This window comes from Gracilinanus agilis, chromosome 6 (assembly GCF_016433145.1).
Source record: "Gracilinanus agilis isolate LMUSP501 chromosome 6, AgileGrace, whole genome shotgun sequence".
Classification (NCBI taxonomy): domain Eukaryota; kingdom Metazoa; phylum Chordata; class Mammalia; order Didelphimorphia; family Didelphidae; genus Gracilinanus; species Gracilinanus agilis.
In genome coordinates this window covers 43,035,261-43,049,180 of record NC_058135.1, presented here as the reverse complement: position 1 = coordinate 43,049,180, position 13,920 = coordinate 43,035,261, and the positions used below count along the sequence as shown (strand labels likewise).

General features: G+C 36.8%; 1 protein-coding gene across 1 annotated transcript; it reads right to left on the bottom strand.

The window, feature by feature from the left end:
• Nucleotides 1-833: 833 nt before the first annotated feature.
• DMP1 (dentin matrix acidic phosphoprotein 1) lies at nucleotides 834-11,944 on the bottom strand. Its single transcript, XM_044681617.1, has 5 exons — nucleotides 11,891-11,944; nucleotides 10,625-10,672; nucleotides 6,844-6,876; nucleotides 6,589-6,636; nucleotides 834-2,237 (listed from the first exon to the last, which is right to left on the bottom strand). Exons 1-5 carry the CDS (start codon nucleotides 11,942-11,944, stop codon nucleotides 834-836), a joined length of 1,587 nt encoding a protein of 528 aa, XP_044537552.1.
• Nucleotides 11,945-13,920: the final 1,976 nt, after the last annotated feature.

Sequence of the window (13,920 nt, the reverse complement as noted above, 5' to 3'; positions counted from 1 at the left end):
AAGCTTAAAAACTACTTGGGCATTGTTTGAAATGGAAGCAAAACAAAGTGTTCATCAAATTAGAAACATGTGGATAATCATCAGTGTAAAAAGGTACAACATACACCTTTTCTAGATATTATTACCTTTATTACAAAAACTTAAATATATCCTGTGTTGAGGTAACATTCCAAAGTATCCATAACAAGTTTAGTTGGAATCTATATACACAATCTTTATTTGCCATGAGCAAAAAAGTAACAGCTGGTCAGGTTCAATTCTGGCATTGCATATAAGCCATATTAAGGAACAGAAACTCAAATTATATTAAACACACAATTTAACAAATAAAGGGAATCTTAGCAACTCTTATAACCCATTCCCACCCCACCTGTGGTCCAGAATAACTCCCTTTAACATTGATATTTTACACAGAACCCCACTGAAAAATAGAAAATGGTTGACAGAAAGAAATCTTGTTCATGGAACCAAAACACAGCTAGCCTATAATTTTTTAATGTTTTCTCCAACCAAATATTTAATCACTTAATCACTTAAAATTCACTCATGAAAGAATCCTCATGGAATTTCTTCAAAACCCAAGCAGTAAAACTATAGCACAAAATCCTTTCTTGTTTCCACTATCATGGATAGTGTGGCTTAGAGTCATTTCACACTCTGTGAACTTCCTTAGAAGAGTAATTGCCCATAAATGACTATGATGTCTCATTAATTATCTTCCAAAAGAAATAAATTCAGATCATCCTAAGTTTGGTAAGATGACTAAATCAAAGCACCATCCATTTCTTTCTCTGTCTTCCTCCTTTCTACAAAAATATACTTTTGAGCTAATGCTAATAGCCATCTTGGCAGTCATTGTCATCATGGTCTCCAGTGGGTCGGTTATGATACATGTCAACTGTCAGCTTTCTGCTTTCTACCTCAATGCTTCTAGACAAGCTCTCTTCATTGCTGACTGATCTACTTTCACTGGAACTCTCATTTTCTTTAAGCTTACTATTTTCCTGAAGTCCTCTGGCATCTTCTTCAGATTGACTATTTTCCTCTTCTTGTAACTGTTCAGAACTGCTTTCCCCACTGTCTTCCTTGGAGACACTTTGGCTCTCTGCTGATGAGCTCTGAGACTGGAAGCTCTCCTGGTTAGAACTGTTTTCCTCACTTGACTCCTTGCTTTCCACTGAGGGACTCTCACTCTCATTGGATTCACTGTCACTTTGTGCCTCTTCAGATTCACTGTCTGATTTGGAGGACTTGTTGAGGTCACCCTCTTCTGAGGAACTACTACTATCTTCCTTATTATCTTCAGATAAGCCAGCACTCTTTCCATCAGAATCAGGGTTATCTCCCCTTGAAACATTTTCATTTTCTTCCTTGGATTTACTTTGTTTTTCATAGGATTCATCACTGTCACGAGGTCTAGACTCACTGCTAAGATCCCTCACAGTTTGGCTGTCTTCCTGAGACTGACTGTTGCTATCTTCTTGAGATTTGCTTTTGCTGTTCTCATTAGATTGACCATTTTCACTGGATTGACTCTTCTCTGTGGAGTCACTCATGGTTTCTTCCATGGTGTTGCTATCGTTTTCATCCCAATCATCTTCTGAGATGCGGGCCTTTTGGAAAGACTTTCTGTTAAACTGCCCCACCAACTGGCTCACATCAGACTCTTTTCTGTTCCCATCCCAATGTCTCGTCTTCTGAATCTTTTTCTTCGAGTTGACACTATGACCAGTCATTCTGGAATTGCTTATCTCACTCATAATGCTGTCTGGGTCATCACCTTGCATTCCTTCCTCATCTAAAGCAGAATCATCTCTGGAATTGCTGTAGCTTTTTTCACTTCCTACTTCCACAGTGTACTCATCACTTTTGCTGTCATGGATATCTACCCCATGACTTTCATTTTCTTCTTCAAGGCTTCTGCTCTCACTCTGACTGCTTTCATCACTGACCACATCATGATTGCCATCTTCCCCATCTGCAGTACTATTTTCATTGGGTAGAGTGGTGTCAGAATCATCACCTTCTTGTTGATGCCTTTCCATGGAGCCCTGGCCATTGTCTATATCAATAAAAGTGTCATCTCCACTGTCATCTTCATCATCATTCTTATCATCTTCTTTTATTCCACTCTTAAGGGAGCTGTCAGATTGTCGATATACAGACCCTTGATCAGTAAGGTCCAAGTCTTCCTCTGATTCAGTACTGTCACTGTAGTCCATTTTATCCTCATTCGTCTACACAGAGGAATCAAGAGAAATAGTCAGCATACACAAATTCAGAGGCAAGCCATCTAATTGGTGAACTTTCTGGGCCTTCCTCATTCTGCCTTCTTCTTTATTTTATTTTATTAATTAATATTATTCTTTATTTTAACTTATGATCATTTCACTATTCCTTGGCATTTCTACTGGGAGTTTATGAGAGAGGAGAAATTCTTATCTATCCCCACTTTTTATAGTATATAAGTTCATGAAAAAGCTGTGTGGAAATTAAAGGTCTATGAATTCCATCCTACTTTCATAGATTTAGAGTTGGAAGGGATCTTAAGGGTCATTTAAGCCAATTTTCTTATTTCACAGGTAAGGAAATTGAAGTGTAGAAAAGTTTGGGTGACTTGCCAAGAGACACATATCATCTAGGCTATTTGTTTGGATTTGAATCCAGGTCACATTTTTCACACAATACACTACAGTCACATTAGGGAAACTTATTCTTTAGAGAAACTTTTCAGTTAATCATTTTGTGAAGTAAAAAATTGTCTTGTAAGGAAAAAGAAGCAGTGAGGTGACTCAGTAGATAGAATTCAACTCTGACCTTAGACAGGTCCTAGCTGTGTGACCCTGAACAAGTCATTAATTCTGTTTGCCTCAGTTTCCTCACTTGTAAAATGAGCTTGAGAAGGAAATAGCAAACCGTTCCAATATCTTGGCCAAGAAAACCCCAAATGGGGTCACAAAACATAGGAACATGACTGGAACAATTGAACAAGGAAAAATAATTTCATCTCTGGATCTTTATACCAGCTGTCCCCTATGTTTCTCCATCATGAATGTGCTTCCTTGCCAACCCCATCTCTTGGTAGTTCTAGCTTCAGCTCAGTTCAAATGCAACTTCCTCTATGAGTCATTTCTGATTCCCCTAGGAACCAACACCTCATTACCTATTTATTTCACATTCATTTTGTATAAGTGTACCTGTTGTCTCTCTCAATAGAATATAAGTTCCTTGAGGGCAATGACTTTTTCCTTTTTGTCTTTAGCATAGAGCTTGACAAATAGTAAGTATACTTGTACTTGTTAGCAACCATAGTAAAGAAAGACTTGGGTGGGGCAGGAGGTTAAATAAGATTAAATAAAAATGATTAAATAAAAGCATTAGAGGGAGTTTCATAAAATAACTCATTCAAATAGCATATTGGCATTTACAAAGCATTTTCTTCATGAAATCCCTGTGCAGTGGAGTTAAGTTATGATTATCCTAGCTTTATCAAAAATGGAAACTGGGACTGAGTAAATTAAGTGACATATATAAACATATGTGTGTGTGTGTATGTGTGTATTTGACATAGTCAAACAACTAGTAAGTGCCAATCAGGTTTTGATCCAGGTCTCCAGGATCCAGGTCAAAGACAATTGTTCTTTGCATTAAAAAGCTGCCTATTATCGAGCCATTAGTATGGACAGCTACTGTTTGTAGAAAGAAACTTCAAGGGCAGCTTAGGTAGTTGGTGGAGAGAGAACATGGCCTGAAGCTGGGAGGATCTGCGTTCAAATATTACCTCAGCTACTTTCCTGGATGTATTATCCTGGACATTTCCCAAATTGCCTAGCCCTTACTGATTTTCTGCCTGAGAATTGATACTTAGGATTAATTCTAAGAAAGAAGGTAAGGGTTAAAAAAAAAAAGAAGCTTTAGCAGATCATATTTTTCAGTCATGAAAAATGCAATGTGGGGCTGAGATATGAGATGCCATTTTATGTCACTATATCACATTGCTGATCATCAAGAGCATTCTGAGAAACTCAGGCAAGGTGGACCACTCAGAACTCATTAGGCTCTGAAAAGCCTTTTCCTGGCTTTTCCATTGATCAGTTGAGGCTTTAGGGTAGAGGAATATCTCCCCCTTATTTATTGGAGTCCTGTTTTCTAGCATCCCTCATACTAACTCTGTACTCATTGGTTTAATATCATAGGGTCATAGCTCTAAAATCGGAAGGAACCTTAGAGGTGATTTAATACAATCCTCCTCATTCATTTCACAGATGAGAAAACAGGACCCAGAAGAACAAGGGACTTGCTTAAAGTTGCACAGTAATCAGAGGAAGAATTGGAAGTTGGGTCCTAGGACTAGATGCTTCAGTAATGGTACTCAATTAACAAAAGTGAATTAAAAAGCCTGTGATGAATTAAAAAGTCTTTCATGAAGTAAAAAGTGAAGATATCTTTCCATTTGTGCTTTCTGAAATATTTTGGGAGCATTTCTAAGGGTTTGGTTATTTCCTAATGGAACAATAAGCAATAATTCCCCGGCATTGTGTAGAAAGGAAAGAGAGAGAAATAAGTTTTGGCATTTGTTCAATTAATAGAATTTTCTGTGTCACAAGTAGCAGAGAAACTTATGGAATAATGAAGCAGAAAATAGTCTTAACAGTAATTTAGTCTAATCTCCACATTTATATGTGAGGAAACTGAGATGTAGAAGGTACTACTTTTCTAAGCTCCCCTTTGCAAACTCTTAAGGTTAGCGAAACTCATCATGTTGCCACTCTTTATACACATATCATTTTCCATTTCTATGCCTTTGTATGGGCTACCCCTTTAGACCGTGTTCCCTTTGAACCTCCATCTCTTAGAATCCACACTTCCTTCAAAGCTCAACCCAAGCCTTACCTTTCCTAAACTCCCTAGCTGCTGGCACCTCAGTCCTGAAATTATTTGATATATTATATTGTCTTCATGTTGTATGAGAGTCAGTCTCTCACTGTGGATAGAGAGCTGACTTCATTTTGACTTTGTGACCCTCATTAAGCCACTTAACCCCCCTGGGCCTCAGTTTCCTCACCTGTAAAATGTCTCTGAGGTTCCTTCCAAGACACCTGACTTGATAATGCTGTGCAAAACTCATTAAGACTTCAAGTTGTGAGAAAGTGCAAATATTTATTGGTAGAGAGAGTTGCCTCACTGGGTGTTCTCTAAAACTAGTGGAACCACAGGTCTGATCCAAAGAAAAAGATCTTGTATATAATTAAATCTATTTCTCCTGATATATATATATATATATAATCCTGAGAGCAGGGACTATTTAATTTCTGCCTTTGCATACAATGCCTAGATCTCCCATTCCAGCATTCCCAAAGAACTTATTATATACTTCTCTGGTCATATCCTACCACAACCTTGCTGCTCACTCCAGAGACCTTTCCCTGGAGGGTTTCAGCTTTTCATCTCCAGAAAATTCTGCACTGGTGTTCCACTATCCTGACTGGTGACTGCTTCTTCTGGATGAAAGCCACATTTCTGAATCACTCCTACTCTTGGGGGATTTCCTTTACAGCCTCACTAATTTCTTAGTGCCATTAGCTTTCTTTGATCTTCCTAGTTCCCTTTCTCCAACTCACTATGCCCTGCCCCACTCCATCAACCATATCTCTGCAACAATAAACCAACTGACTGACATCTTCCTGCATTTAATTTGTCACTCTACTACCCTTGGGATCTATGCATCATCACTGTAACTTCCTGAGAAAGGTATCCCTCCCTGGTCACTCCCCCATGTGTGCTTTAGAATATAAGCTACTTGAGGGTAGAGAATATCTTTCCTTATGTATTTGTATCCTCCAGATTTAGCAGTGTTTATTTCCAAATTAAAATTTAATAAATGCTTTTTCCTTCATCCACATGGTTGGTGCTAAATAATCATTTGTTGATTGGTTAATTGTCCAAGGTAACACAAGAAATTAATGATAGAGCCTATTCTGAACCGTAGATTTCTCTTTCTATCTGTCATGTCAAAACTATTCTTGGCAAGTCAACAATCCTAACTCCTAGGGCATCACATCCTCTTATCAAAGAGTGACATTTTATTACCAATGACATTGTTTCACTAAATTCCTACCTGACCTTTATCATTGTCATCTTAATTATAGGATTATCATTGCCTCCTCTCTCTGCAGCCATTCGACTTTGATGAGGAAGGCTTTCCTTAATTGATGCATCCTGACTCAATTATAAAATAAACAATTTTAGAATGAACAAATATTCCATCACTTTTCTGAGTTCATCTATCATATTCCCATGTCTAAATTAGTAGCCATAAATAAAATGTTAAAAAATATTTTTAGTTGAAGGAAACTTCAGACTGCTAAAGCCTATAGATTGCTTCCCCCATCCTCATCCTAACATTCAAAATAAATACCAAAAATGTGTTAGAATAACAGAAATGACTCATTTTTCCCTTTTTGGCACTCAGAAATATTGACTTTTCATGGTTTAAAAATTATATTTAGAACTGCTTCCATATAATTTAAGTCATCACCATTTCCCTCAATGCATAAATAACTTAAATGTTAGGAAAGATTTAATTACCTGTTCCTTTGAGCTATCTTTACTTTCTTCTGATGACTCACTACTCTCCTGAAAGAAGGGAAATATAATTCCAAGTTACTTTTTTTCCATAGGAAATAGAAAAAAGGCTTCATCTCCTTTGCTTGATGTCCAGGTGTACCATATCTCCCAGTGCCATGAGATGGTTCAAGGTGTGATAATGATTGCTTGGAGTGTGGGACAGGGCATGGGGAAAGGGGGAGGCACAAGCCAATATAATAGCAAGGAGATAATTACCAAGGACAGAGGTGGTGTCAGAGTCAAGTGATCCTGAAAAAAAAAAGAGAAAGAAAAAAGCAAATTAATTTTTTCCAAAGATTTCATGTCACTACAAAGGTTAGAATAATCTTAGATGCTCCTCTACCTCCTTGATGCATGCATGACATTATCCCATGTTACATGAGAAATCTGGAAATATTGTTATAGCATAATATTAGAACCAGGATTGAGATCCTTAAGGGATTGAATAGACAGAGGAGGATAAGAAATGGAGATAAATCTATCTAAATTATGTAATCTAAAAAGTAGCCATTTTCAAGATGAAATTTAATAAATGACTGAATTTAGAGCACCCTAAAATCTGTTTGGGGTACTGAACTCTTGAGGAATCCAGTAAAGCTACTCAATGATCCTTTTAATCATAAGTGAAATTCAACAAAAAATTATTAAGTACCTCCTCTGTGCAAGATATGTTTAAAATGCTAATATGTATTACAGGAAAGGGAAGGTTGGATTGGAGACATTTGTTGAAGTGTGGCAGAAGCAACCACATTGCATAACTGGGACCTATTTCCTTGTATGACACGTCCAAGACTGTATAAATCTAAGGAAAAGGTAATAACTGGCTTAAGCTGTGCCTAGTTTCACTAAGAGTATGAATTATCCTGCAGAAGGTGATTGCAGTCAATGGTAGTGTGGAATTAAGAGGAAAACTTGTGGGATTGGGAGGGCAGATATCAAAGAGAGAATAAAGAGAAGAATGTGTTTTTAATTCTGGAATTATTCTACACTTAGATTATTTTTTGAATGACAATGTCAGGAAAAAATCATAAACTGCTGATTATATATATATATATATATTCACCTACAAATGAATCTTGATTTCCATGGCCTCCTCATCTCTCACTTGGACTATTACAATAACCTCCTCAATGGTCTCCCAGCCTCATTTCCCTCCTCTCCAATCTATCCTCCCTACAGCTGCCAAAGTGCTTTTCCTAAAATGAAGGCCACCTATCTACTCAGCAAATTCTTTTGGCTGCTTCTTACCTCTAAGATGGAATAGAAACTTCTCTCTGGCATTAAAATCCTTTTCACAAGTCCCCTTGACTTACCTTTCCAAACCTTACATATATATGGCATATAAGTTACTGCCCTTCCTACAAAGCATTCTTTCCCCCATTTCCCAGCCAAAATAGCCTTCTTAGAATTCCTAATTCCCTCAAAATTCAGCTGAAGTATTAGCTTCTCCATAAAAACTTTCCCACAAAGAATCACCGTGGATTCCTTTTTGTACACATTTTTACATATTTCTTTAATGATGGCTTCTCTTGCTTTCCCACAGAGACTATAGATATTGTTCTTTTGTACATTAGGGCAGGTAGGTAGGACTTGAAGTCAGTGGGATCTGAGGTCAAATACAGCTTCAGACACTTACTAGTTGAGTAACCATGGGTAGGTTATTTAACTCTATTTGTCACAGTCCCCATCTATAAAATGTGTTGGAGAAGGAAATGACAAACCATTTCAGTGTCTTTTTCAACCAAAAAAAAAAAAAAAAAAAAAAACTTTGTAGGTTGTCCAATAAAATTTAAGCTCCTAGAGGCTATTTTGTTTTTGCCGGGATGCTGGGCACACACTAGACATACATTAAGAAATGCTTGTTGATTGATTGTATGTACTTTATATTTATTTGTATTTGACCACAGACCATAAATTTAGAGTTGGAAGGAAATTTAAGGTTTAAAGCTCTTATATAGCAGATAAAGAAACTGAGGCTCAGAGAGTTTAAGTAATTGCCTAAGGTCATTCATTCAAATAGTAAATGGAAAAACTAGAATGTGAGCCAACGCCCCCTAAATCCAGATTCACCTCTCTTTCCCTAGGCCAAATGTTCTATACACCAACAGTACATAACTTCTTGAGGATGGAAATTATTTCATTGTTTCATCTTTGCATCTTTAGTACCTAGAATTTTGGGAGATGGGGGGATGAATCACTGATTTCATTGGTAAAAGGAAGTTGCCTCCAAACTATCTTAATTCCAAGCCTATAAGCATTAAAATTTTTGTTATTATGCACCCTAATATGGTTATTTTTACTTATAAATTATCTTTATAAATTTGCTTATGAATCATTAAATGTAGCAGTATGTGAATGATAACTATAAATATTACAAATTTTACACAAAGGATATACATTTTTAAAGGATGAGGTAAAAAAAATCATATTTGACCTTTAGTTAATGGGGAGACGTTAGACTTTGCTGAATAGGAAAGTACCATGGTGAGATTTTAGGAAAAATCACGTTAGCATCTAGGTGGAGGTTGGCTTGAGGAAGGGAGAGGGTATTGCCACTGTCTAAGGCAAAAGGTGATGGGAGCCTAACCTGGGATTGTGGCTATGTGAGTAGAGAGATGGGGACAAATGCAAAAAATGTTGTAAAGGGGCGACTATGATTTGGCAATTGATATGGCAATGTGGGGTGAGTAAGAGTAAAGAGTGGAAGATGACATCAGTCTTAAAAACTAGAAAGATGGTGATATCCTCAATAGGAATATGAAAGTTTTGAAAAGGGGTGAGTTTGGGAGAAAAATAATATAATTAAATTTGAGATGAACCCATTTATGCCTGTTTAGTCTGTGAAACTCACTCCATACCACTCAAAATGAAAAAGAGGGATGGAATTCTCATCTGCTGGCCACTATGGTTCCAAAGCATAGACTTTATCTTTAAAAGAGACCTGCAAATCTACCCTTTGATATGGGGAGCAAGACTATGCTGAAAGAGGGGGAGAGATTATTTTCCCAGTGGCACTTCATAATTACTGCTGTGAGTTCCAAGTTAGGATATAAGTGCTCCAAAGGGCCCATACCCAATTCAGAAAGGGGGAGATGGGAGTTTGTACAGTGGAAGAACCAAGCAGGTAGTGGAGACTTTGGGAGAATAGAAAGGCATATGTGTTTGATGTGTTCCTTGATTGGTTGTCTTTGGGAAGATGAGATGAAACTCCTCTACCTAGTCTTTAATTGAATACTCCTTGGGGTTATATCATTGTCCTTTTGGGGGTTAACCCATCAAGGATCCCTGGGTTCTACTTTGGAGACCACAGGTATATATAAATATCTATCTATCTCATATATATATGAGATAAATAGCTCAGCACCTTCACTGGCACTGAGAGGCTGACTTGACCAAGGTCACTTAGTCAATTTATTTCATAAGATTTTCTTGAATCCAAATCTTCCTGACTTAAAGACTGACTATTTTGCTTTTCTTACTATCCTTCGTGTTCACTAAACCATCAATCTAATCACTATCTAAAAAAACAACATTCATACCAATTATAACATTCAAATGTTTCTAACACTTCCTAGTTATCTAACCCTGGGAAAGTCACCTAACCTCTGTTTGCCTCAGTTTCTTCTTCTATAAAAATGGAAATATTGGGGGCAGCTGGGTAGCTCAGTGGATTGAGAGCCAAGCCTAGAGACGAGAGGTCCTGGGTTCAAATCTGGCCTCAGACACGTCCCAGCTGTGTGACCCTGGGCAAGTCACTTGACCCCCATTGCCTACCCTTACCAGTCTTCTGCCTTGGAGCCAATACACAGTATTGACTCCAAGACGGAAGGTGAGGGTTTAAAAAGAAAAAAAAAATGGAAATATTGTTGTGAAGATTAAATGTAGTAATATCTGTAAAGTGCCTGTCACATAGTAGGTACTATATAAATACTAACTATTATCATTACTATTATTTTTGCTATTATTATTATTTTAAAACATTTCATGCTTCTCTTACCATCAATTCTTCAGAACTCTCAGAGTCTGTGTTTAGATATCTGGTGACCTAAATCAATGTAAAAGACAAAATTAAATATTCAGAGTAATTTTCAAGGAAGCAGTTACTTCTCTACGACTTGTTTTTGAAATGCCCAAACCACCTGATGTGGAAACATGCTGCTTCCTATAATCCCCTATCAAATGGGCTTCAGTATGTCTTCTTCCATTGGCTATGTAGCTGGAAGATGCTATTTCTTGAGAATTGCCAGATCGGGACAGTCTCTCTTTCCTGTGTGTTCTTTCCTAATGTGTCCAAAGGGAAATGATTACACAGAGTTCACCCCCAGCATGGGAGTCATGAACTGACCTGGGAAGAAGGGATACCTGTGAAACTCACTCCATACCACCCAAAATGAAAAGGAGGGACGGAATTCTCATTTACTGGCCACTGTGGCTTCAAAGCATAGACTTTATTTCAGAAGTCCTCCCTCTTTCCTTCCTTTTAACTCATGGCTCAGAAAAAGAGGCTTGGGGTGTTTCTGTTTCTGTTCTGTTTTCATTTGTGCTCATTTCAAATGGTTGTACCCAACTGAACTGTGAGTTTGAGCCATGGTAAGTTAATGATGTTGAGACCAGGAATCCAGTTGGGAAATTACAACCAGGCCAGCAGAGAAGCCATGAGAAGCTAGCGTGTCTAGAACCTGAACCCAAGAAGAGCTTTGCACTTGAAAGGAATTTAGGACTGTGCTCTACAGGAAGTATACTGAAGACTGAGGTTTTATAAGAAAGAGATTAAGCCCCATGTATTGAGGAATGAATCTTTATTTGTGATTATAAATTAGAAACAGATATTCCTTTGTAAAAGTGATACATATGTATATATTTAATGTAATACCGTTATATTGTAATAATGTAATATAGTTACTGGATCCATGATTTTATTGGAAAGGGAAATCTCAGTGAGGGTACTGTTTACCAATGTTCATTAGCACCTGGGCTGTGACTTGTTTTAGCAATTTGTTTAGGATTAGCCAATTAGTATGCAACAGAGGCAGGACTAAAAACCAGTTTTTTGTTATTCCAAGGCCAACTGTTGTTTTATTAAACTACAGATGCCATACAAGATGCTGGCACCTAAAAAATCAGAAAACATCACACATGGATGCCTTTCACTAAGTATCCTTTATTTTATCCAAATGGAGTAAATTGAATGGTCTGTGTTCTGACTGAGGAAAATTTGAAGGTTCTATGTTTAATCAGGAATCACCAAGAAAATAGTACTTACAGGAAGAGCACAGGATAATCCCCAGAAGACGATTAGCAGGAAAAGGGTCTTCATAGTTGATAAATTAAGAAACTTTCAACCTATAAGGAAGAATGTAAGTAAAATATACTCTCTAGGATTAAATATTTCATCATATAAAAACATTCTGAACATTTCATCTTTTGATGAACAAGTCTCATTTTTGCCAAATTCTTAGTTTCAAAGTCTAAACACTTTGAAATAGGAGCCATCACTTATTGTTTTCACTTGCTTTCAAATAAATAAATTGGAAATCAGAAATCTAAGACTTTTCACTTACATAAGGATTATGCAACCAAGGAATACTATGCCAAGTTCTTAACAAATTCACTCTAGTCCACCTAATCTGTAATCTAAACATATGTCCATGACCATTATTCCTCACGTAAAAGCCACTGGTACTCCAGACTCCGATTTTAGATGCACAGAGATAATTTACAGACAAAAGAGGGCATGTTTCTATTTTAATTTGAGAGCAGGTACCCTCTGTACCTAGTTATTATAAGCTATTTGTTATTACAAATTTATACAAGTCCACTAAGTAAACATTTATTATGGATATAAGTAGACATATAAAATGTTCCAATTGCAGCAAGTTTTATTGTCCATTTTGCCATACCAATTATACTGTGCTAATTATTTGTAAATACATTCCAGGTTACTGAAAAATTTAAGAATCATTGTAGATTTCCCATGTTTTTGGAAATATGTATTAGAAATATAATCAAATATGACATTTTCCCCCTCAGATGACTTCATTCATAGTTCAAGATTCTGAGGGACTTGAAAAATAAGTTCAGAGTTTAAAATTTCTTATTAATTCAAAATAAATTAAGATAAAAATATCAATAAAACAATGTAAATATCTGGTATAGAAATTTGGAAGTCATCTACCTTGATATGATAAGTCAATTTATGGTAATTGAATTATGGGAAAAGATGAGAAAGAGTAGGGAAGGGAAGAAAAGGGAAGAGAAGAGGAGGAAAGGGGAGGAGAGGAAGATGATGATGATGATGATGATGATGAGTCAGTAGACCTTTAGAAGGAAATGTATCTTATAATTTAATCCCCTGCTTTGTCTGATCCATGTGGCAATTTGGACATTATGCCTCAACTTTAGCCATGACAGAGGTGATGGGATCATCTGTGCTCTTTATACACAGCAGATGAGTGCCACCACATGGAAGATCAATTCAAACTAGTGAGCCTGGACCCCAGGCAGTGTTTTCAACTTTGTTACTTTTCCTGAGAAGATAAACAATAACATCGAGGTGGATGTGTCCAAGCTTGGAAATGTCCTCATGAATTCAAGAGGGTCATAGATTAATTATAGTGCCAATAAGTAAATCTGGCTATTTACAGGAAAAATTTCCACAACAAAGAGGATAGCGCTGAGCCTGGCTGTTTTTCCAGCAGACGTGTCAATGTGGAAAGAGACATTCAGAGCCAAGGTGAAATGAAAAATGCCAAATTAGCATTCCTACGTATATTTCATGTTCAGCTAAGGTTTAAGAATCAGTCTTCCAAAAGAGTATGACTCTAAATTAAGATACTGAATCCTGGTTTTAAACCTTACTTTTCTCAAAATTTCAAATGCCAATAGACTTTTTATATGAACTTTTAAAGGAAGAAATAGAGATATCATTGGTGAAATTATATTAGTGAAACTGGAAATAGTAATTGTTCTAGGACTGACTAAAAGGTCATTGAAAATGTGGGTTTCATTCTCCAATTTTTATCTAGTAAGAAAAGAGGATGTTGTAGATTCAAATTGAGGTGGGGGTGAGGATGGGGTAGGAAATGACATGGTGTCAAAAAAGTTATATTTTACAACTTCAATCTTGATCACTTCAAGACTTGATCACTTCAAGACCATTAACTTCCTCCCTTTGGTTGCTGGGGATATTTAGTATACTAAAACAATACTTTGCTAAGAGTATGGTAACCTTGGCAAGCAGTAGTATGACCACCATAAGCTATATTTTAACTTCATTGTTTTTGGTAGAAGAAT